This window comes from Silene latifolia, chromosome X, assembly GCF_048544455.1.
Source record: "Silene latifolia isolate original U9 population chromosome X, ASM4854445v1, whole genome shotgun sequence".
Classification (NCBI taxonomy): domain Eukaryota; kingdom Viridiplantae; phylum Streptophyta; class Magnoliopsida; order Caryophyllales; family Caryophyllaceae; genus Silene; species Silene latifolia.
In genome coordinates this window covers 77,253,175-77,275,288 of record NC_133537.1, presented here as the reverse complement: position 1 = coordinate 77,275,288, position 22,114 = coordinate 77,253,175, and the positions used below count along the sequence as shown (strand labels likewise).

At 38.0% G+C, this 22,114-nt stretch overlaps 1 protein-coding gene and 1 long non-coding RNA gene across 2 annotated transcripts; one reads left to right on the top strand and one right to left on the bottom strand.

The window, feature by feature from the left end:
• Positions 1-14,792: 14,792 nt before the first annotated feature.
• On the bottom strand, positions 14,793-17,128 carry LOC141621455 (uncharacterized). Its single transcript, XR_012532344.1, has 4 exons — positions 16,927-17,128; positions 16,378-16,425; positions 15,527-15,626; positions 14,793-14,995 (listed from the first exon to the last, which is right to left on the bottom strand). It is a non-coding gene; the product is annotated as an uncharacterized LOC141621455 (long non-coding RNA).
• A 2,645-nt stretch (positions 17,129-19,773) lies between these two features.
• Positions 19,774-20,379, top strand: LOC141617649 (uncharacterized). Its single transcript, XM_074434817.1, has one exon. The coding sequence runs from the start codon at positions 19,774-19,776 to the stop codon at positions 20,377-20,379; it is 606 nt and encodes a 201-aa protein (XP_074290918.1).
• The last annotated feature ends 1,735 nt before the right edge of the window (positions 20,380-22,114 follow it).

Genomic DNA, 22,114 nt, shown 5'->3' with positions numbered 1-22,114 from the left:
GCATACGATTAATTAAATAATCAATTAAGAGCATTACCTTATATGTATGACCTTAGGGGATCAACTGATCACCACCGTCGTACGACATTAATGTCAAACTCTAGTCAGCCAATCATTACCGATATGTGTGGACCAGTTGACTGTAAAGTATTACTTTCCCTCATGTATTCTTAAATATGAGATTTAAACATGTGATCATCATGATCGACAATTGTGATCGCATTATCGTCGGGGACACTCCAACAATCTCCCACTTGTCCTCGACAAGTGTGCGACACCAATTCTCTTGTCCTATTACTATCTCCCACTAATTAATACAAGGTGTCTTTCGGGTTGTACTTGCAAGTGATCATATCGAGAGTGGTTTCCTCGATCTGGAGAATAACTGATTGACCGGAATTATCTACCATAGATACCTTCCGAGCGTGGCCACGCATTTCCAGTTCATTACTCCTCGAGTGGCCCTGAGATATTTTTTTAACCCTGACAAAGGGGTGGACAATTCCTATCGCACCATTCCCTTCGACTAGCCACAGCTCATCATAACCCAAAATAAGCCCTTTAACCCCATTTACGAAGGTCGTAGGATCATAAATCAAAGTTACTCTGAAATTGTGCCACCTAGGGCGAACAGTCTTTAGTCAAAAGAATCGACTCATTAGAATACTATAGTAGTTCTTGCCACGACCAGGCTATTTAAAGTTTGCAGAACTCTATAAGCGGTCATTAGGCCCGACAAAGTGTTCCTAACAGTCTGCCTATGTGATCGACTAGTCATCTCATATGACTCTATCGCGCTTGAACTTTCCATCAATCGCATCACACTCTAGTCACTTCGAGACGTCACCTCATACAAGTGACTATGGGCGATTACTATATCAATTTAGTTCACTTTAATGGGGTTTAATCTTGTCTCTACAACCCATTTGAATATGACAAAGTAATGGAAAAATTAAAAGACAAATGTGATTATGCATATGAACAAATAAAACAACTCTTTTATTTCATATCAAAATCTAACATAAAACTGGCATGTGTTTAAGTCCCATGGACGCATCATGTCCATCATGTTTAGCCTGCGATAAAGGCTTGGTGAGCGGATCAGCAATGTTATCATCCGTCCCCACCTTAACAATCGCAATTTCCTTCCTTTCAATGAAATCTCTAATTACATGGAATTTTCTAAGTACATGTCTAGATCTATTACTAGACTTGGGTTCTTTAGCTTGGAAGATAGTCCCATTATTGTCACAATAGAGAGTAATGAGATCATTGGCGGTAGGTACTACTTTTAGCCCTTCCAAGAATTGCTTGATCCACACAGCTTCCTTGGCACCTTCTGATGCTGCTATGTACTCAACCTCCGTTGTAGAACCCGCAGTCACAACTTCCTTGAAGCTTCTCCAGCTAACGACACCACCATTGAGCATGAAAACAAATCCAGCTTGTGATTTCATGTCATCTCTATTTGTTTGAAAACTGGAGTCCGTGTAACCCTTAACACAGAGCTCGGAGTCACCTCCAAACATTAAGACAAAATCCTTAGTCCTTCACAAGTATTTAAGGATGTTCTTGACGGCAATCCAGTGACTCTCACTAGGATTTCCTTGATATCTACTTGTCATGCTCAAAGCATACGAGACATCTGGACGAGTGCATATCATGGAATACATGATTGATCCAACGACGGAAGCATAAGGGATCAACTTCATGCGTTCAACATCTTTGGGTTCGGTGGGTGATTGAGACTTGCTCAATATGGTCCCACTAACCATAGGAACCAATCCTCTTTTGGATTGGTCCATGCTGAAGCGTCGAAGAATCTTATCAACATAAGATTCTTGACTTAATGCCAATATCCTTTTGGGTCTATCTCTATAGATCCGGATACCTAATTTGCGTTGTGCTTCTCCTAAATCGTTCATTTGGAAGTGGTTACCCAACCACTTCTTAACGGAAGACAACATCAGAATGTCATTTCCAATGAGTAGTATGTCATCCACATACAATATTAGGAACACAACATTGCTCCCACTGAACTTCATGTATAAACACGGTTCCTCAATACTTCGAGTAAAACCATTTTCTTTTATGACATGGTTAAATCGATGGTTCCAACTTCTTGATGCTTGCTTAAGACCATCAAGTTCAAAATTTCTCGCACCCTGTCTCTTAGAAATAAACTCACTTTCTAAGAAGACATCCTCATTAGACACATACACTTTGTTTTCTTGAGGTTTGTAGAAGTAATATCCTCTGGAGGTAATGGGGTAACCTACAAAGATGCATTTTTCGGATCGTGGGACAAGCTTGTTGTCGGTCTTTGCCTTGACGTAAGTATTACATCCCCAAATCTTCATATAGGATAAATTAGGAACCCTTCCTTTCCACATCTCATATGGAGTCTTTTCGGTTGCCTTTATTGATCTATTATTCAATGATTTGATTGCGGTTTGGATTGCAAATCCCAAAAACGAGTCGGGTAACTCGGTTTGACTCATCATGGATCGAACTATATCTAGTAGGGTCCGATTTCTCCTTTCGGCAACACCGTTAAGTTGTGGTGTACCGGGTGGAGTGAGTTGTGACACAATGCCACAACCTTTCAAGTGTGAATCAAATTCATTACTAAGATACTCTCCACCATGATCGGATTGTAGTGCCTTTATCCTTTTGTTCAATTGGTTTTCTACTTCATTTTGAAATTCTTTAAATTTCTCAAAAGCTTCACTCTTTATACTACATTAAGTAGATATACCCATATCTACTTAAATCATCGGTGAAGGTTATGAAGTAGTCATAATTTCCCCTAGCGGTGATGGTCATTGGTCCACAACATCGGTATGTATAAGTCCCAATAGTTCACTAGCTCGACTCCCTTTACCACTAAAAGGATTACGAGTCAGTTTTCCTAGGAGACAAGATTCGCATACACCATATGATTGAAAATCGAATGGTTTAATAATATTAGTGGAAACTAATCTTTTAATGTGATTCTCATTGATATGACCCAATCGACAATGCCAAATGTACGATTCATTTGGATCACTTGATTTGAGTTTCTTTGATTGTATATTATATATGTCTTTACTTGGATTAGAAGTTTCTAGAACATAAATGCCATTAATAGAAGAGCCTCGGCCTATGACCAAGTCATTTCTTGAAATAATACAACAATTGTTTTTAATGGCAAAATTAAAACCTTCTATGTCTAACATAGTAATTGAAATAATGTTCTTAGAAAGAGAAGGTACATAAAAAAAATTATGCAAATACAACTCAAATCCATTTGCTAACAAGCACATAAGTTCCCTTGGATGTAGCCGCTACCCTAGCTCCATTCCCAAGACGGAGATCTGTTAGATATTATTAATCTCATTATTTAACATATTCATATATGTGAGAAATTATTTAGTCATAAAATAATTACAAATCTTATGCATGCAAACATAAATAGAAGTAAAGAAGAAATCGTTTTCCTTACTATGTGATTTCGGTTTTATGGGCACCAACAAGATCTCCTTCTTGTTAGTTCTTGAGCTTTCCAACAATGGATGAACAAGATTCAAGTTTAGAATCTCTCCCAAAAGCATATACCCAAGGTAACCTCTTAAAAGACTAATATTATTTGATCTAGAACAATATTAATCTTACCAAAAATTGACCCAAAATATTGTTTTTGCTCTCTAGTATTTCGGTCAAGAGGAGGAAAGAATGATGGAGTATTTTCTATCTCTAAGTTCTATTAATGTGTTAGAGAATAGAATAAAATTACACTAGAAAAATATGTAGTGTAAAGTAGAATGATTATAGAAGAAAAACTCTTATTTTTCTAGGTGGAAACCAAGTGGAGGAAGAAAAGGAGCCAATGCATGGCTAAGATGCTCTTCACAAAAGCAATTAGGCATGCATAGCTAGAAGTAGTGTAAACATTTTGCATTCCACTTAATTATTTAACACAATTTAAACATTATACTCCCTCCATTTTTCGGCACTTATAAAATGTGAGGTCCATTTTATATTTTGTCATTTGTCATTTGTCACATGTCACTAGTCATGTGTAATTGTAATGTATTTTTAACATATTAAAAATCAACGTAACAATAAAAATACGTCATGTACAAAATCGACTTAGTAATTCATAATTAGTTGTACCAAAACGGTTTACCAATTATAAATCACAACATCTTGTATTTATAATAAATTATTCATTTAGTTTCAATTGTTTCGTAAACAATAATTTTATCTAAGTAATAAAACAATTTGATTACTTAGACCGTATCTTATTTAATCGAATTACAATAAGATACGTCAATAATACTCACAAAATCGCCCGTCAATTTTAAGCAATTTAATTAACCCGTATCAGCATACGATCAATTAAATAATCAATTAAGAGTGTTACCATTTAGGTATGACCTAAGAGGATCAACTGATCACCACCGTCGCACGACAGTAATGTCAAACTCTAGTCAGCCAATCATTACCGTTATGTGTGGACCAGTTGACTGTAAAATATTACATCCCACATGTATTCTTAAAACGAGATTTAAACATGTGATCATCATGATCGACAGTTGTGATCGCATTATTGTCGGAGGACACATATTCCAACAATCTCCCACTTGTCCTCGACAAGTGTGCGTCACCAATTCTCTTGTCCTATTACTATCTCCCACTCAATGCAAGGTGTCTTTCAGGTCGTACTTGCAAGTGATCATATCGAGAGTGGTTTCCTCGATCTGGAGAATAACTGATTGACCGGAGTTATCTACCATAGATACCTTTCGAGCGTGTCCACGCATTTCCAGTTCATTACTCCTCGAGTGGCCCTGAGATATTGTTTTAACCCTGACAAGGGGGTGGACAATTCCTATCACACTATTCCCTTCGACTAGCCACATCCATCATTGTTGGGGCTGGTTTCCTCTACAGTTAGTGCAATAACATTTAAATCTCTAAAAGGATCAAAGGGTATACTTTTGTATTATTATCAATTGGTCCACGTTTATCAATAACGGATGGCTTGCTAGATAAGTTTGACGTTACTGTCATACTGATGGCGGTGATCAACTGGTCCCTAAAAGTTACACCTATAGGATACGTTTGAGAGATGTGACGGTATGAAAATACAGTCATGTTGATGCCTAATTTGACTAAGCAGTTAGTCAGAGTTATTGACTAATAATTAGTCAAACGCGATGTTGAGATATTTTATTTAATACGGATTAAATAATAATGGCAAAGGCGAATTAAACAGTTAATTCGTAAATTAAATATAAACGATTATATTTGATTAATGTATATTGAATAAATTAATTATACAATATTGTCATTATCGGACATGTATTATTATATCGACTAATTCATGTTGCTAGACGATATTTTAATAACCGATAACCGATGACGATTTATAATAAAATCGCGTCATATACATTTAGCATTTTCGAATCGGACCACGAGTTAAAAATGAGGAGGAAGTGGAAAGCCCACTCCCTCCCCATGTACACGGTTTGGACCGAGAGGAACAAAAGGGGAGTTTCTCTCCTTTTGTAACCAAAATCATTCATTGGCAAAAATATTAGGGTTTCAGAGCAATTTTCTCTGAAATTTCTAGATCTCACATCGGAAAAACTCACAACAACTCTCTCAATATTGCAAGTAAATTAGAGAGTATTTCTAGCACAAGGGGCATAGTCTCAGACGGTCTTGGGTGCAGCGATTAGGAGGAAATCTACGTTGATTTCTATCTTAGGCCGAATTCTCAAGGACCCGAGGTTAATTCTTGTGCTTTATCGTTTTCTCTTGTATTTTTGTTTTATGACAATAATCACATGTTAAATTTTGCGTTATAGTCCTAAAATTTAAGGGTTTTATACGGATATTACCCCACAAGTGGTATCAGAGCGAGGCCACGTAAATTTTTCCTTGTGATTTTCTTAAAACGATTTGAAACGATCTTGTTTTGCATAGAAAACCGTGCGGCCATATGTGTATCACGGCTGTTTTATTTTTTTTGTAAATCGTGCCATGTATACACGGTTATTGTTGTCGTTTTGTTTTTGCATATTGCTATTTTACACGATCATTATAGCGATATGTTAAAGTTTTGTCAATTGTTGATTTAATTTTTATAAGGATTAGGTCAAAATTGCCATTGATTTTGCTTTGTCAAATCTTTTTCACGAGGGTTTTATTTTTCAGAATCGTTTTGCTTTCGATCGAGTGGTTTACTACTTGATCAAGTGTTTTTCTGTCTTGTTTTTACTCGATCGAGTACATGCTGTACTCGATCGACCAATTTTAAAGCCCTAACTGTTCGATCGAGAAGTCCTCGTACTCGATCGAACAGCTTTCCTAATAAAAGTACTCGATCGACCTTGAGTTCAGTCGATCGAGCATTTTCTGTTTGGCAAACCTTTTCGATCGATCAAGATCGATCGAGTCCTTTTGTTTTGGCGTACTGAAAAATTTATTTGTCGTGTTTAATTTTTCTTTTGGCCGTTACATATGCATAATACGGATTTTATGCATTCGCTTGATAGTGAAACGGTTCACTCACGTGCATCGATTAGTTATTTTAAAGCGATTTAAAGTAACGGATTATCATGGATTAAAATTAAGTTGATTAAAGCGGTTTTGTCACATAATTTTAGTCATTAAAGGTGGTTTGGATAAATTTAACATAATTACGGAATTATGTCACGAATAAATTTTATTTTAGTTGATGCATTTTAGTTATCGTTATTTTGAATGCCTTGAATGTTTTATTACGTATTTAATTTTTACAAACAGTTGTAACTTAGTGTGGCCTTAGTAGAACGTGTTACCGTAATGATGGAACACGGTCTTGGTTGTATTTTGAGATCTTGTATCTCCGTTTTGGTTTTTTTTCCTTGTAATTACAATTTTTATTTAGAATGTAAATAGGTTTATATTTTGTAAATTTTAATTGTAATTTTGAGAAGACCAAAGATGGAGACCGGATGCTCACTCCCGCTGCATGGACAAAGATGGAACATCAAGACAAGCTTCTCGGGTCCAACGGTGGATTCCAAAGTTGTATTATGTTCTTTTTACTAGGATAGGCCACACTAGGAATTTTTATTTACGTTTTGCATTCTTTTATTTATTTTATCGTAACGATAGATTGCATCATTTTCCGCCTAAAAACCAAACCACCTAATAATTGCATGAAAACTGACTCATATAGAGGTCACTCGTTAGTTTTCTTTGATATACAGATATCACATGTTTTTTTTTAAGCCATCACCTAAGTTAATTCATTCACGTAATGCTAGTTTTTCGTTCACTTAAAATGAATTAAAACTAAGTTGATGGGATCTCCCTCGTATAAACAAAAATTGAGAACAGTCTTTATAGGTCAAACTCCAATGAATCCCTTCTTCGTCGGTAGGCATAATATGACCCCTTCTACGTCGGGTAAGTTGGAACTGATTGACCTATTTTATCTCAACACTATGGTCACTCGTACGATCCTGTGATTATGGTGGACTATAGATAGGATTTACGGAAATCTATCGACCAAGAGTTCTAACGATAGAACTAGCTAAACAGTTGGCTTATCAATTTACGGAAATTGAGTCTTGGGATCACTTGTATTATTCTTGAGGGAGATCAATTATGCAAGTGCATTGAGTCTACACGATTAAAATGAATTTTAAATAGACTTACATCACCTCGATGAGTTGCTTATTTCGTTTTGTTTTTCTTTTCTTTTTCAGTGTAGATCACGATCACTTAAATCGCTAATAACAAAATGGTGGCGTCGTGCTTTGACGACCCAATGCCAAGTGCCACATTGGACCGTGAGTCCCGGCTTCGGATCTTCATGAATCGGATGAATCACCACTCGATCAAGAATGATGGATCAAACTTCGCAGACCGGGAGGCGTTATTACGGAATCTGCGCCGGCCGACGGAAGCTCAAATATCCGACGAGCCCATCCCGTCAAACCCGGGCCCCACGGTGGAGCTAACGAAATCGCCAAGTATAACGATTTCGTCATGGAAGCGTGCGATTAAAAACGTACTCATTTTTGCAATGGAATCCAATTTGCAGAAACGCTTCATAGCCCAAGGTGCAAACAAGATTTTTACCACGCTCACTAAGGAATTCTCGAAAGCACCGAGAATCGTGACCTATGAGCATACCACTCGCTTCTTTGATGCGAGACTCGAAAGAGGCCAACCGGTTAGCCCACACATTCTCAAAGATGATTGAGAATGTCGAGAGACTGGAGGTGCTTGATTGTAAAATTAGCAAGAACATCGTGATTGACAGCATGCTTCATTCACTCCACGATGGTTTTGCGCTCTTTAGAGCGAATTACTATATGAATGATTTGAAGAAAAGTCCTCATGAACTACACTCCCTACTCGTACAGACCGAGAAGGATATGAAGTTCAGTGGGAGCTTGAAACAGGATGTTCTCGTTGTGTCAAACAAGGGCAAGGGTAAGGGCAAAGCTCAGGCAGACCTAGCGGTAGGTAAGCCGAAGTTTAAGAAGTCGGGATCAGGTAAGAGTGGGCCTGGTGAGGCAAGCAACTCATCAGGCGCGACAAAGTGCAAGACCGAAAACATGGAATGCCATCACTGCCACAAGACTGGGCATCGGAGGCGTACATGTCCTGTTTACCATGAGGACATAAAAGCAAGTCGCGTTAAACCTGTTGGTATGTCTTCTTCCTCTTCTACTTTTATTCATATGATTGAGATTAACCACGCAAGTTACGGAACTTGGGTACTAGATACTGGTTGTGGTTCTCATCTGTGTAATCATGTGCAGGGGCTCCGAAACATCGAACCCCTCGTAAAGGGTGAGGTGGACCTGCGTGTCGGGAATGGAGCACGAGTGGCTGTCGTCTCGAGGGGAACATACGTGATCCAGCTTCCTAGCGGATTTAAGTTATTTTTATATAACTGCTATTATGTACCCAGTCTTTCTAAAAACATTATTTCAGTTTCTGCACTTGACAAACTTGGTTTTTCATTTGTAATAGAGAATAATACTTGCATTTTCTCATTACACGATATGATTTATGGCAAGGCGGTCTCCATGAACGGAATTTATGTTTTAGATCGACCACCAAATATTACACGTAATGAATAAGAAGTTAAAGGTTGGTGACAAAGATCAAACGTATCTATGGCACTGCCGTATGGCACACATTAATGAGAAACGCGTAAAACAGCTCATAAAGAATGGAGCTATCTCGGCCTTTGATTTTCAATCATTTGGCACGTGTGAATCATGTCTCATTGGTAAGATGACTCGAATTTCCTTCAAAGGTGTTGGAATGCGCGGCTGCGACCTATTAGGACTCATACATACGGATGTGTGTGGACCTATGTCAATCACCGCACGAGAAGGCTATAGGTATTTCATCACTTTCACGGACGATTTAAGTAGATATGGCTATGTCTACTTAATGAAGGACAAAAGTGAATCCTTTGAGAAATTCAAGGAATACCAGAATCGGGTACGAACCTCACTGGGTAGAAAGATTAAAACACTGCGATCGAGTGGTAGCGAGTATCTTTCTCACGAGTTTGATCAACACCTAAAAGATCGTGGGATTGCCTTACGCTTAACTCCACCGGAACACCTCGGTTGAATGGTGTGTCCGAACGGAGAAATCGAACACTACTTGATATGGTTCGATCCATGATGAGTCACACCATGTTGCCTGACTTATTGTGGGTTATGCTCTTCTCTCCGTTGCTCTAATACTTAATCAAGTCCGTCTAAATCTGTTGACAAGACTCCATATGAACTATGGAAGGGAACGGTCCCTAACTTGTCCTTTATACGGGTTTGGGGCTGCGAGGCTTATGTCAAGTGGAGACACGAGGATAAGCTCGGCCCGCGATCGGTCAAGACATACTTTATAGGTTATCCTAAAGGAACACTTGGTCATTACTTTTATTCGCCAACCGAACAACGTGTATTTGTTGCGGCTAGTGCGACATTCTTAGAGAAGGAATTTCTCGAGAATGCAAAGAGTGATAGAACCTTCGAGCTGTCGGAGGTTCCAGAACCAAATACCGAGAAACCATTGGAGGAACCAATTCCTTCAATCCCGGCTGCGGTGAATATTCCTGAGGAACCTAGGAGGTCGGGAAGAGTCTCTATTCCTCCGGACAGATACATTGGTATGGTCGAGGAACATGACATAGATGACATTCTACTCTTAACCAGTTCTGACTCAAAGCTATGGCTTGAGGCCATGCAATCCGAGATGGACTCCATGTATGAGAACAAACGTATGGGATCTTGTTGACTTACCTGCTAAGGTTCGTCCCCTTCAATGCAAATGGCTTTACAAGATAAAGCATTCTGTGGAAGGTCAACAAGATATCTATAAAGCACGACTAGTTGCTAAAGGTTTCACCCAAGTGCCAGGTTTGCACTACGATGAAATGTTTGCACCCGTAGTCATGCTGCGTTCCATTCGGATTATCTCAGCGATTGCCGCTTTTCATGACTATGAAATTTGGCAGATGGATGTGAAAACCGCCTTCTTAAACGGTTTTTTGGAGGAAGAGTTGTACATGGTACAACCCGAAGGTTTCATCGATCCTGAACATCCTAAGAAAGTATGCAAGCTTAAGCGTTCCATTTATGGACTTAAGCAAGCTTCTAGGAGTTGGAATCATCATTTCGACCAGGTGATAAAAGAAAATGGATTTACTCGATCGGTCGAGGAACCATGTCTATATATCAAGTCGAGTGGGAGCAAGATTGTCTTCCTAATATTGTATGTCGATGACATACTCCTGATTGGGAATGACATACGTCTCTTAACTTCGGTAAAAGTATGGTTGAAGAACCATTTCCAGATGAAAGATCTGGGTGAGGCACAAAGAATTTTGGGCATCTGTATCTATCGAGATAGATCACGTCGGATGTTATCTCTCAGTCAGGAGTCTTACATAGACAAGATCCTAGAGAGATTCAAAGATGACTAACTCCAAAAAGGGGTTTCTTCCTATGGCTCCAGGGGTGCATTTGAGCAAGTCTCAGGCACCAGAGACACCGGAAGAGAAAGAGCGCATGACACGGATTCCTTATGCCTCGGCTATAGGATCAATCATGTATGCCATGATATGCACACGTCCGGACGTGGCATATGCATTGAGTATGACAAGTCGATTCCAACAAAGATCCGGTGAATCACATTGGATGGCTGTCAAGAACATTCTTAAGTACCTACGGAGGACTAAACCTTGGGCATTGACTTATGGAGGTGAACAAAAGCTATGCGCAACCTTCTGTGAGATGCTAGCTTCCAAACGGATCGAGATGACTCAAAATCTCGGTCTGGATTCGTTTTTACTCTTAATGGCGCTGCAGTTTGGAAGAGTTCCAAACAAAGTGTTACAGCAGATTCTACGACTGAGTCCGAGTACTATGCCGCGTCTGAAGCTGCAAAGGAAGCGATATGGATGCGTCAATTCTTACAAGGACTATCTGTAGTGCCTAGTTCGAATGACCCGATCACCATGTATTGCGACAATAGAGGTGCCATCTTCCAAGCTAAGGAGCCTAAGTCTAGCAACAAATCTAGACATGTACAACGGAAAGCTCATCTAATCCGAGATTACGTGGAGCAAAAGGAAGTAGTGATAGAAAAGATTGCTACAGATGATAATATAGCAGATCCTCTCACTAAACCATTACGACAAGATAAGCATGAAGGGCATGTTAATTCCATGGGAATTAAACGTGTACCTAAGTTGTAGTACTCTTTTATGGATTAGATTCATTCTCTTTTATACTCTATACGACATCATCGTTTTGATATTTATATATTCTGTTTTTCATGTGGATTTGTACGACAATTTTGAACACCACAAAGTGAACTGAACAAACATTATATTTTTGGTCCTTAATTGCCCACGTGAGCTGATAACTCTGGCAATTATTTTGTGACGTTGGTTGATGGTGGGTTCAACGAGCCATAAGTCAAAAGGTTGACTGACCAATCACAGAGGCGATTTATACGGATATCTCGTAGGACACAATTGTGACATCGACGTGGAGTCCTAAATGTTTTATAACATTCGGTGCCAGGTCGTGGATAGGACCTCCATGGTGATCCTAAGAGTCGATTCTTTTGACTATCGACTGTCTCTTGAGACTAAGGCAGATTTTGGGTGACTTTGGTTTCTTTATCACGGTCATCCGTAACAGGGGGCCAAGTAGATTTTTTCTGGGTCATTTCATGTTGTGCTTAGATCGGAAGGAGTCGAGTTGAAGGAAATATTCTGCCTTTATCGGTACTCGATATTTCTCGGGGCCACTCGAGGAGTCAGAATCGAAATGCATGGCCATGCTCGAATACGAATTCGTTTTATCAGTTGAGTTACTCTCTAGTCGGGGAAACCACTCTTGATACAGATCGATTGTAAAATACGACCTTTGCGGATCCGGATCTGCAAATTGTTTTACATTGAGTGGGAGAAATTTTAAATGAATATGAGAATCGGTTATCGCACATACACTTGTACGGACAAGTGGGAGTTTGTTGGAGCCGTGTCCTCCAGTTAGTGCGGATAACGTTATTGCACATACACTTGTACGGACAAGTGGGAGCTTGTTGGGGCTGGTGTCCTCTAAAGTTAGTGCAATAACATTTAAATCTCTAAAAGGATCAAAGGGTATACTTTTGTATTATTATCAGTTGGTCCACGTTTATCAATAACGGTTGGCTTGCTAGATAAGTTTGACGTTATTGTCATACTGATGGCGGTGATCAACTGGTCCCTAAAAGTCACACCTATAGGATACGTTTGAGAGATGTGACGGTATGAAAATACAGTCATGTTGATGCCTAATTTGACTAAGCAGTTAGTCGGAGTTATTGACTAATAATTAGTCAAACGCGATGTTGAGATATTTTATTTAATACGGATTAAATAATAATGGCAAAGGCGAATTAAACAGTTAATTCGTAAATTAAATATAAACGATTATATTTGATTAATGTATATTGAATAAATTAATTATACAATATTGTCATTATCGGACATGTATTATTATATCGACTAATTCATGTTGCTAGACGATATTTTAATAACCGATAACCGATGACGATTTATAATAAAATCGCGTCATATACATTTAGCATTTTCGAATCGGACCACGAGTTAAAAATGAGGAGGAAGTGGAAAGCCCACTCCCTACCCATGTACACGGTTTGGACCGAGAGGAACAAAAGGGGAGTTTCTCTCCTTTTGTAACCAAAATCATTCATTGGCAAAAATATTAGGGTTTCAGAGCAATTTTCTCTGAAATTTCTAGATCTCACATCGGAAAAACTCACAACAACTCTCTCAATATTGCAAGTCAATTAGAGAGTATTTCTAGCACAAGGGGCATAGTCTCAGACGGTCTTGGGTGCAACGATTAGGAAGAAATCTACGTTGATTTCTATCTTAGGCCGAATTCTCAAGGACCCCAGGTTAATTCTTGTGCTTTATCGTTTTCTCTTGTATTTTTGTTTTATGACAATAATCACATGTTAAATTTTGCGTTATAGTCCTAAAATTTAAGGGTTTTATACGGATATTACCCCACAATCATAACCTAAAATATGCCTATTTGACCCCATTTACGAAGGTCGTAGTAACACAAATCAAAGTTAATCTGAAACTGTGCCACCTTAGGCGAACAGTCTTTAGTCAACAGAATCGACTCATTTAGAATACTATAGTAGCTCTCGCCACGACCAGGCTATATAAATTTCCCAGAACTCTATAAGCGGTCATAAGGCCCGACAAGGTGTTCCTAACAGTCTGCCTATGTGATCGACTAGTCATCTCACATGACTCTATGGCACTTGAACTTGCCATCAATCGCATCACACTCTAGTCACTTCGAGACGTCACCTCATACAAGTGACTATGGGCGAATACAATGTTAATCCGGGTTCACTTTAACGGGGTTCAATATTGTCTCTCCAACCCGTTTGGATGTAACAAAGTATAAAAGGAGTTTTCAGATTTTAAAAACTCGAACGACAAATGTGATTATCTCATATGAATAGTCAATACCTGATTACTACTTCATATTTTTATAATCAATTTTGCATCTTATATGTAGTTGTTCATCTCAATGCAATTGAAATGACATATGACATGACTAATCATGTTAAGCGCATGAGAAGGCTTTGGTTAGTAGGTTTTATCAACTTCTTGTACCTTACTGAAACTTACTACATACTCGTTTTCCTTTGTAATGTATACATTTGCATTACAAAACTTTCTGAGTATGTGTCTAGATCCAATCTAGACATAAGCTCTCTAGCCTTAGAATAGCTCCCACACTACTACAAAAAGGATCAAAGAGAACGGTCTCTAACCGTTCTTATAGGTACTTTGGACCGTCCTGTGGCCAAGCGTTCTCTTTGATCTAAGAGAACGGTTGAAATCAAGTCAACCCGGTCTCTTTGTAACAACAATTAGAACGGTCGAGCTCCACAACCGTTCTCTTTGATATATCACCTAGAACGGTTGCATATAAGAACCGGTCTCTTTGATAAGGCCGTTCTCTTTGTTAGAATTTTAGATTTTTTGGCGCCTTAGTTCTACATTTTCAAAGAGAACAGTTGTGATGGTACTAACCGTCCTGGTTGTTAATTTTTTTTTTTTAAAAAAAATATTTCTATATTTATCGTAACCCTACATTATTGAATCATATAGATCGTAAGAATTAAACCTGTTACAATTCAGAAACTCCAGCAATTTTTACACAAAAACCTTCCGATTTAATTTGAACCATTAGGACAAATCCTATTGAAACAAAATACAACTGTTATTACAAATCAACATCACTTAAAAAATAAGCATATTCTACTCGGATGCATTAGGTGAAGCTACATATTTTATTCATGATCCAAGCAGCATAGTTTGAATTCACTATAAACATCAACAATTTCTTTATGCTCTACAACCTGTTTCCCGAACGACCTGCAAATTTGATGCGCAAAAAATAATCATCAGAATATATTCTAGGATTAAATAATGTTGGAATCAAGAGAATGAAATAAAATGATTATCACTCAAATGAACCTACTGCCCATACGACATTTTGCGGTATTAACTAGTACACGATCGAAGACAGTAGGACTCCATTGTTACTTGCAGAAAATCAAATGACAGGGACCATACTTACAGAAAATCAAATGACAGGAACCTAAATGCCCTCACTATGAACTCAAATAACATAAAACTAAGTTGTGATTGATTACAAGCATTGTGAATCAACATCAGTTTGATATTCGGCAAACTGAGCAAGAAGGGATATTTCAAGGCTAGAGCCATCAACCCAAACAGCAGTCTATTTTCAAGCCTAATCAACACAAAAGCATAGGAGGCACAAATAATCAGACAACATTAAGTGCACTAAATTATTGACAGTAAATAAATGCATTAGTCAAAACAAGAACTAGAGTTATTAACAGGAAACAAAACAAAGGAGGATTCACGAAGGTAACAAACCACTGCCAGTTTTAGAGAATTAAGTACTTTGAGTCTGTTATGAACACCATCAACGCCTGGCTTAAGTATTTCAGGTTGTATTTTTCGGCAGCCAAAAACACTGCGATATACCAAGTGAGGATGCGCTTGTGAATGATGGATCAGGAACATAAAGCAAGATGATTGTAAGTAGTACAAACTTTCACGTATATTTAAGAATGATTTAAGTATGTGTGTTGCTTGGACATGCTTGACTTGGTCAGAAAACTTAAGATCAAGCTCAAACTCGAGCTTAACCCGAACTTCTTCCATTCTAAAGAGAATATGATATTGCCTTAATTTTTAGTCAAGACACTCGTGATATCAAATCTCGATTACCATGAATGCATTGAACTGATTGAAGGACAGCATCATTCATATACTCATTTATCACAAATCAACTAGATTGATAATGCCACGATCACCGATTATACACCCAAATGGGTCTCACACGACAAAAAGAATACTCTCTTATTAAACTACTAATCCTGCTGATTTAGAGCTATTTATAACAGTCAACAGCTTACTTCATTCCCAACACAGATAGTTTACAGTTGATTTACAACTGGTTATAGTAAGCACTTACTGATGGGCTAGCAAACACATTCATCCTTGACTACAAAAGATAACTATTGGCCTGACCGGATTTAAACATAAACAAGTATACTTCAACAATTAACAGATAAACTTTTATCATTAGCAATGCCACAAATACTGAGTTTGGCATACCCTAGCTGATTTGCTACTTAAAACACCCACATAAAATTCTAACATAACAAACAGCATTGAGCAACCACGAGCCATGGTGTTTAAGAAAGGCAAAGGGGACTTACAGGCTTCTTCTTGGACACAACAGGGGCCTTCACGCCTCTTTTGGGAGCCTATAATTATCAAAGAACATAAACAAATAAAATGCAAAGAAGCTAGACGATTAAATGTTTTCTTTTAAAGAGCCGAGTAGCAGACGATTGAATGTTTTTGGTAAAGTTAGTGTGAATGAATGTTAGCTGCAGAGCAGGCTAAAACACTGTTTCTCGCAATCTATTGATTCAATTCTTCAAGTTTTTATTCGATTTTCATCATCAATCTACCAACAAACAATCTCCACATTACTAATATAAATTCAAATAATTATCTACTTATCATGAATACCCAATAAAAAGCATCTATATTTATCCCAAATTACAGAAATTAGGGTTTGAGAAAAACGAGATAATTAAGTTTAATAAGCAATTATTCAATCCAAACAACTACAATCACAAATAGACTAACAAGCTAACGATAATAATAAGTCTAGCAGAAGGTAAATAACTCAAAAATTAGGTTTTACTTTAGTAAAAATTGAAGAACTTGAAATTTGGGGGAAAATGAAAAACCATTACTTGGGAGAGAGAATTCGCGTGTGATGTAGACGATGAGGCCGGTGAGGAGTCGGCGGGAAAGGAGGTGGCCGGCGGCGAGCAGGGCGGCGAATTTTCGTATGTAGTTCGTTGGTTTTTGGGTGAAGATCTCGTGGGTTTACAACTCAAAAGTTGTATATGCGGGGAAGAACGTGAAGTTCGATATTATTTAGGATTTACAAATTAACAAATAGAACGGTTGATAAAGAGGGACCGTGCTTTTTGTTTTTCAAGGAGAACGGTTCTAAATATTAACCGGTCTCTTATTTCTTTTAAGACGGTTGGTCAAATCTAACCGTTCTCTTTGTTAATTTACGAGCACGGTTGGAAAAAACCACCGTTATCTTTGTTAATTTATAAGAAAGAGACCGGTTCCGCTATCAACCGTTCTCTTAGAGGCGTTCTCGTAGCCTTAAATTGTAGTAGTGCCACTGTTTTCACAGTATGCGGGATCCATCCTCTCGCACATCTCATGATTGCAAGTGTACTCAATTTCCATTGTAAGTATCTCTCATTGTTCTTTATTGCCTAGAACGATTCTAACAAATCCATTTCTTAAATAACATAGCCACAATGGTATCTTAACCATCCTAATGTGTTTTGATTTTGGTTTTGTCGGAACCATGCGCAATCTCAATTGTCAATTGTCACTTGTGTAACACCCTTACACAAAATTGCATCAAAAACACTTTGCATTACATCCTTAATGCTTCTGCAAGCACTTGTGTAACACCCTTACACAAAATTGCATCGATTTGAAGTGTTATACATCATATACCATGTATTATTCAGCAAACTAGTACTGACAGGCAGAAAAAACGATGTTTTAAATACTTTAACATGTGGAGTGAGGCAGATCAGTTCATCCCTTGTGTTCAACAGGCTTGGGATGTCAGGATTTATGGCACTCCCATGTATAAGTTTGTTAAAAAACTCAAGAAGTTGAAGCAGCCCTTAAAAATGCTTAACAAAGATCTTTTTGATGATGTGGAGAATAATGCTATGAGAGCTTGGCAGCACTTGGAAGATATTCAAATACAGCTGAGAGCTCATCCTCAAAACAGTGAACTGATTGAGCTTGAGCTTGCAGCTGCAAAGGATTTTGTGGAATTGCAGAAGGCTTCTGAAAGTTTCCTTTTGCAAAAATCCAAGGCTATCTGGCTTAAAGAAGGGGATAATAACTCAAGAATTTTTCATAGTTATATGAAAGGGAGGCATGAGAAGAATAAGGTGTTCAGGATTTTTGATGACTATGGAGTGTGTCATACTGATCCATTACAAATACAGCAGGCTTTTCTTTTTTTTTATCAGAACCTGCTGGGAGAGACTGAGATTCTTAAACCTGTTAAATCCCAGGTAGTGCAAAGGGGTCCTTTATGTACTGAGGATCATCACCATATGCTTCTTGAACCAGTGACCAATGCTGAGATTAAAGCCATTGTATGGCAAATCCCTGCTAATAAAGCTCCTGGCCCGGATGGGTATACCAGTGCTTTCTTTAAAGATGCATGGAGTGTTGTTGGGGAGGAGTCATGCAGTGTAGTTAAGGATTTTTTCCATCATGGCAAGCTACTCAAGCAGGTTAATCACACCTTGGTTAGTCTTATTCCAAAAGTTGATTTACCTGAAAATGTCACTCAATTCAGGCCCATATCTTGTTGCAATGTGACTTACAAGATCATTTCTAAGTTACTGTGTTCCAGACTGTCTAGAGTATTACCTCATATAATTAGCCCTAATCAAGGGGGGTTTATTAAAGGGAGGAATATCATTGAGAACATCTTGGTTTGTCAAGATCTTATCAGGCTTTATAATAGAAGTTCTGTAACCCCTAGATGTATCTTTGAAAGTGGACCTTAAGAAGGCGTATGACTCGTGAACTGGAGTTTTTTACATCAGATGTTACATGCTCTTAATTTTCCTCCCAAGTTCACTCAGTTGATCATGGAATGTGTGGTTACTGCCTCCTACTCTTTGGTGCTAAATGGGGAGCCATTTGGTATGTTCCCTGGTAAAAAAGGATTGAGGCAGGGGGACCCTCTTTCACCCCTCCTCTTCACTATTGCCATGGAATACTTGTCCAGAATTCTTCATTTCTCTACTGAGGTCCTGGATTTTAGATTTCACTCCTTATGTGGAAAGTTGAGGCTCCAACACCTCATGTTTGCAGATGATCTCTTGCTCTTCTCTAGGGGTGATGATCAGTCTATTTTGGTGTTGCTTAGATCCTTTGCAACCTTCTCTGCAGCTTCTGGTCTTCACATGAACAAGCATAAGTCTAATATTTACTTCAGTGGTGTGCATAGCCCTATGAAGGAGCAGCTTGTTAGCCTCTCTGGTTGTGTGGAAGGGAAGGTCCCTTTTAACTATTTAGGGGTACCTGTCACTGCTGGAAAATTGGGTAAGAAAGATTGCCAGATCTTGATTGAAAAAATCATTGAAAAGATTAGAACTTTTGGTGCTAGGAAAATTTCTTATGCAGGTAGACTGATCATTGTACAGTCTGTGCTAACTTCTCTTTTCTCCTATTGGGCTAATATTTTCCTCATTCCCAATGGTGTTATAAGGAAGATTGACGCTTTATGTCGTAATTATCTTTGGGATGGCACTAGTGTTTATATGAGAGCTCCTCTGGTTAGCTGGGACCAAGTGTGCACTCCTAAATGTGAAGGTGGCCTGGGTATCAGGTATAGTCTTGATTGGAACATTGCCACTGTTGGGAAACTGGTTTGGTGGATTTTCAGCAAGCCTGATAGTTTATGGGTCAAGTGGATTCACCAAATTTATATGAAGGGTTGTGCCTAGGATAGTTATCTTCCTAAAGCTCACATGAGTGGGAATTGGAAGGCTATTTGCAAGGTGAAAGAACTTTTTAGAGGGGGATATCATAATGGTGTTTGGCTTGCTGATCAAAGAGGGTATAATGTTGGCTCTGGCTACAATTGGGTCAGACATAAGGAGCAGAAAGTGGGATGGGCTAAATTGATTTGGAATCCTAGAGTCCTCCCTAAGCATAGCTTTCTATGCTGGCTAGTTTTCAGGAATGCTTTGAATGTGAAGGATAAGCTGTGTAGGATTGGAATCTGTACTGATGATAAATGCTGTATTTGTGATACAGATACAGAAACTATTAGCCATCTTATTATGCATTGCAGTTACAGTAGACAAGTCCTGCATGCAGTTTGTTCGTGGTTGTGCATTCCTACCCCTGGTGGAAATGCAATCATTTGGATTGGACGAAGGAAATGGAGATCAATTCAGAAGGGCATCTGTCTTGCTGCTGTCATGGCAGTATACTACCATGTCTGGCAGCAGCGTAACTTGGCTAGAATTGAAGGTAAACTGATGAGGCCTATGATTCTGGTACATCAAATTCAGCAGTTGGTAAAGAGCAAGGTGCATCAGCTAGATATGAGTACGTATGCAAAGAGATAGGCAATGGCTTACTCTAGTAGGCTTTATTTAATGTACTTACTCTTCTCTTGATAGGTTGTAATACTTCTTTTGAGCTTAATGAGAATGCTTACATTCTACCAAAAAAAAAGTGTTATACATCATTTCCTATTTAATTGATCCGGCAGCGGAAGCAAATGGAATCAATCAAATATGTTCAACTTGATTGAACTAGTCATGAATCTTATCAACATAAGACTTCTTATTTGATGTTAATATCATGCAGATTTATCTCCATAAATCCGGATATTAAAGATGTATTATAATACTCCATAAGTGTCAAATCATTCCCAATGATCAATATGTCATCCACATATAAGACTAATTAAAATTTCCGTAACTCCCACTAAACTCCATGTATAAACACAACTTCTCGACTTATCGAGAAAAGTTTTCTAACATGATCAAACATTGATTCCAACTCATTGATGTCCTACTTAAGACCCTCTCTTAAGTTTCACATTATCTTAGGATTGCAAGAATCTACAAAACTCAAGACATGTATTGAATACATTCCTTCTAATTGAAGAAGTGGGTTTTAGATTCATGGCTCTAAGTCTTGCATTGAGTTGTGACTTAAACAATCTCATGTAAGTCATATGTTCATCACTTTCCAGAAGTAATCAACTTGAATCATACAATTTCTTTGTAAGTTACAAGCTCTTTACTTTCTAAAAGTAACACTAATTCATAATCTTCAACAAGTGATGACTTTAACCTCCTAGGTTTTGAAGAAACAACGTCTTACACAAAATGTCTCATGTAGCCAAGAAAGACCAGTTTCTTGCGATATAACATTCTTTGTGGCTCTTGATTAATTTCTCCCACTCTGTCTTCTAGAAATAAACTTGTATTTTAGAAAGACAGCTTCACGACCCACAAACCCGTTGTACTCGTGATTATAATAAGGAAAAATGAGCATTTGTTTCATTTGAAAACTTACAAATATGGTACCTTACCATTTCATATCTCATATGATTCGTTTTAGATTTAGTGGAAAAATAATTTAGATAAAATGATAAAATCCCCAAAAGGATCAAGTAACTCAAAGTAACTTGATTGAAGTCCAAACCATATCGAATAGCGTTTGAATTCTTTATCCAACCACACATTATCCCATAATGCGTGCTAAGAGAGATTAACTTGTGATACTATATCACATTTCATTTGGCTTATATCAAAGTCTTCACTTTGATAATCCCATCACGACTAAATCGTGATTCCTTGAACTCTTTGAAATTCTTCAAAGATTTCTCTATTTACCTTATTAAGTGAACACATTAGCGTCAACTTAAATCGTTGGTAAAAGAAAATGATCAACCTATTTTGGATCAATGATTTACAACCTCGATCTCCTTTTCAACCAAAAGGCACGAAACATCTTGCTTTGAATACAAGATACGCATATACCATAAGATCTAATGGTTTCAAGAGTACTTGATAACTCTTTGCGTTCATCATTCCAGAATCTAAGGTTTAATCATGGGATACTAATTTGAGTCTTGCATCATCTACATGATGTATCATTCTAGTTTGGTTTAGAATATATTCACCTTGATAATGGGCTAGCCATACATCAAATCGTGGTGTATAGGGTCACAAAACTGAAACCTCTTTTGTATCAAGTTTATATTCTTATTTAGAGTTTATGCACTTAATAGTCATAATTAAGTACAACTATAAACCCAAAACTAGATTGATTACACAAAGACTCTAT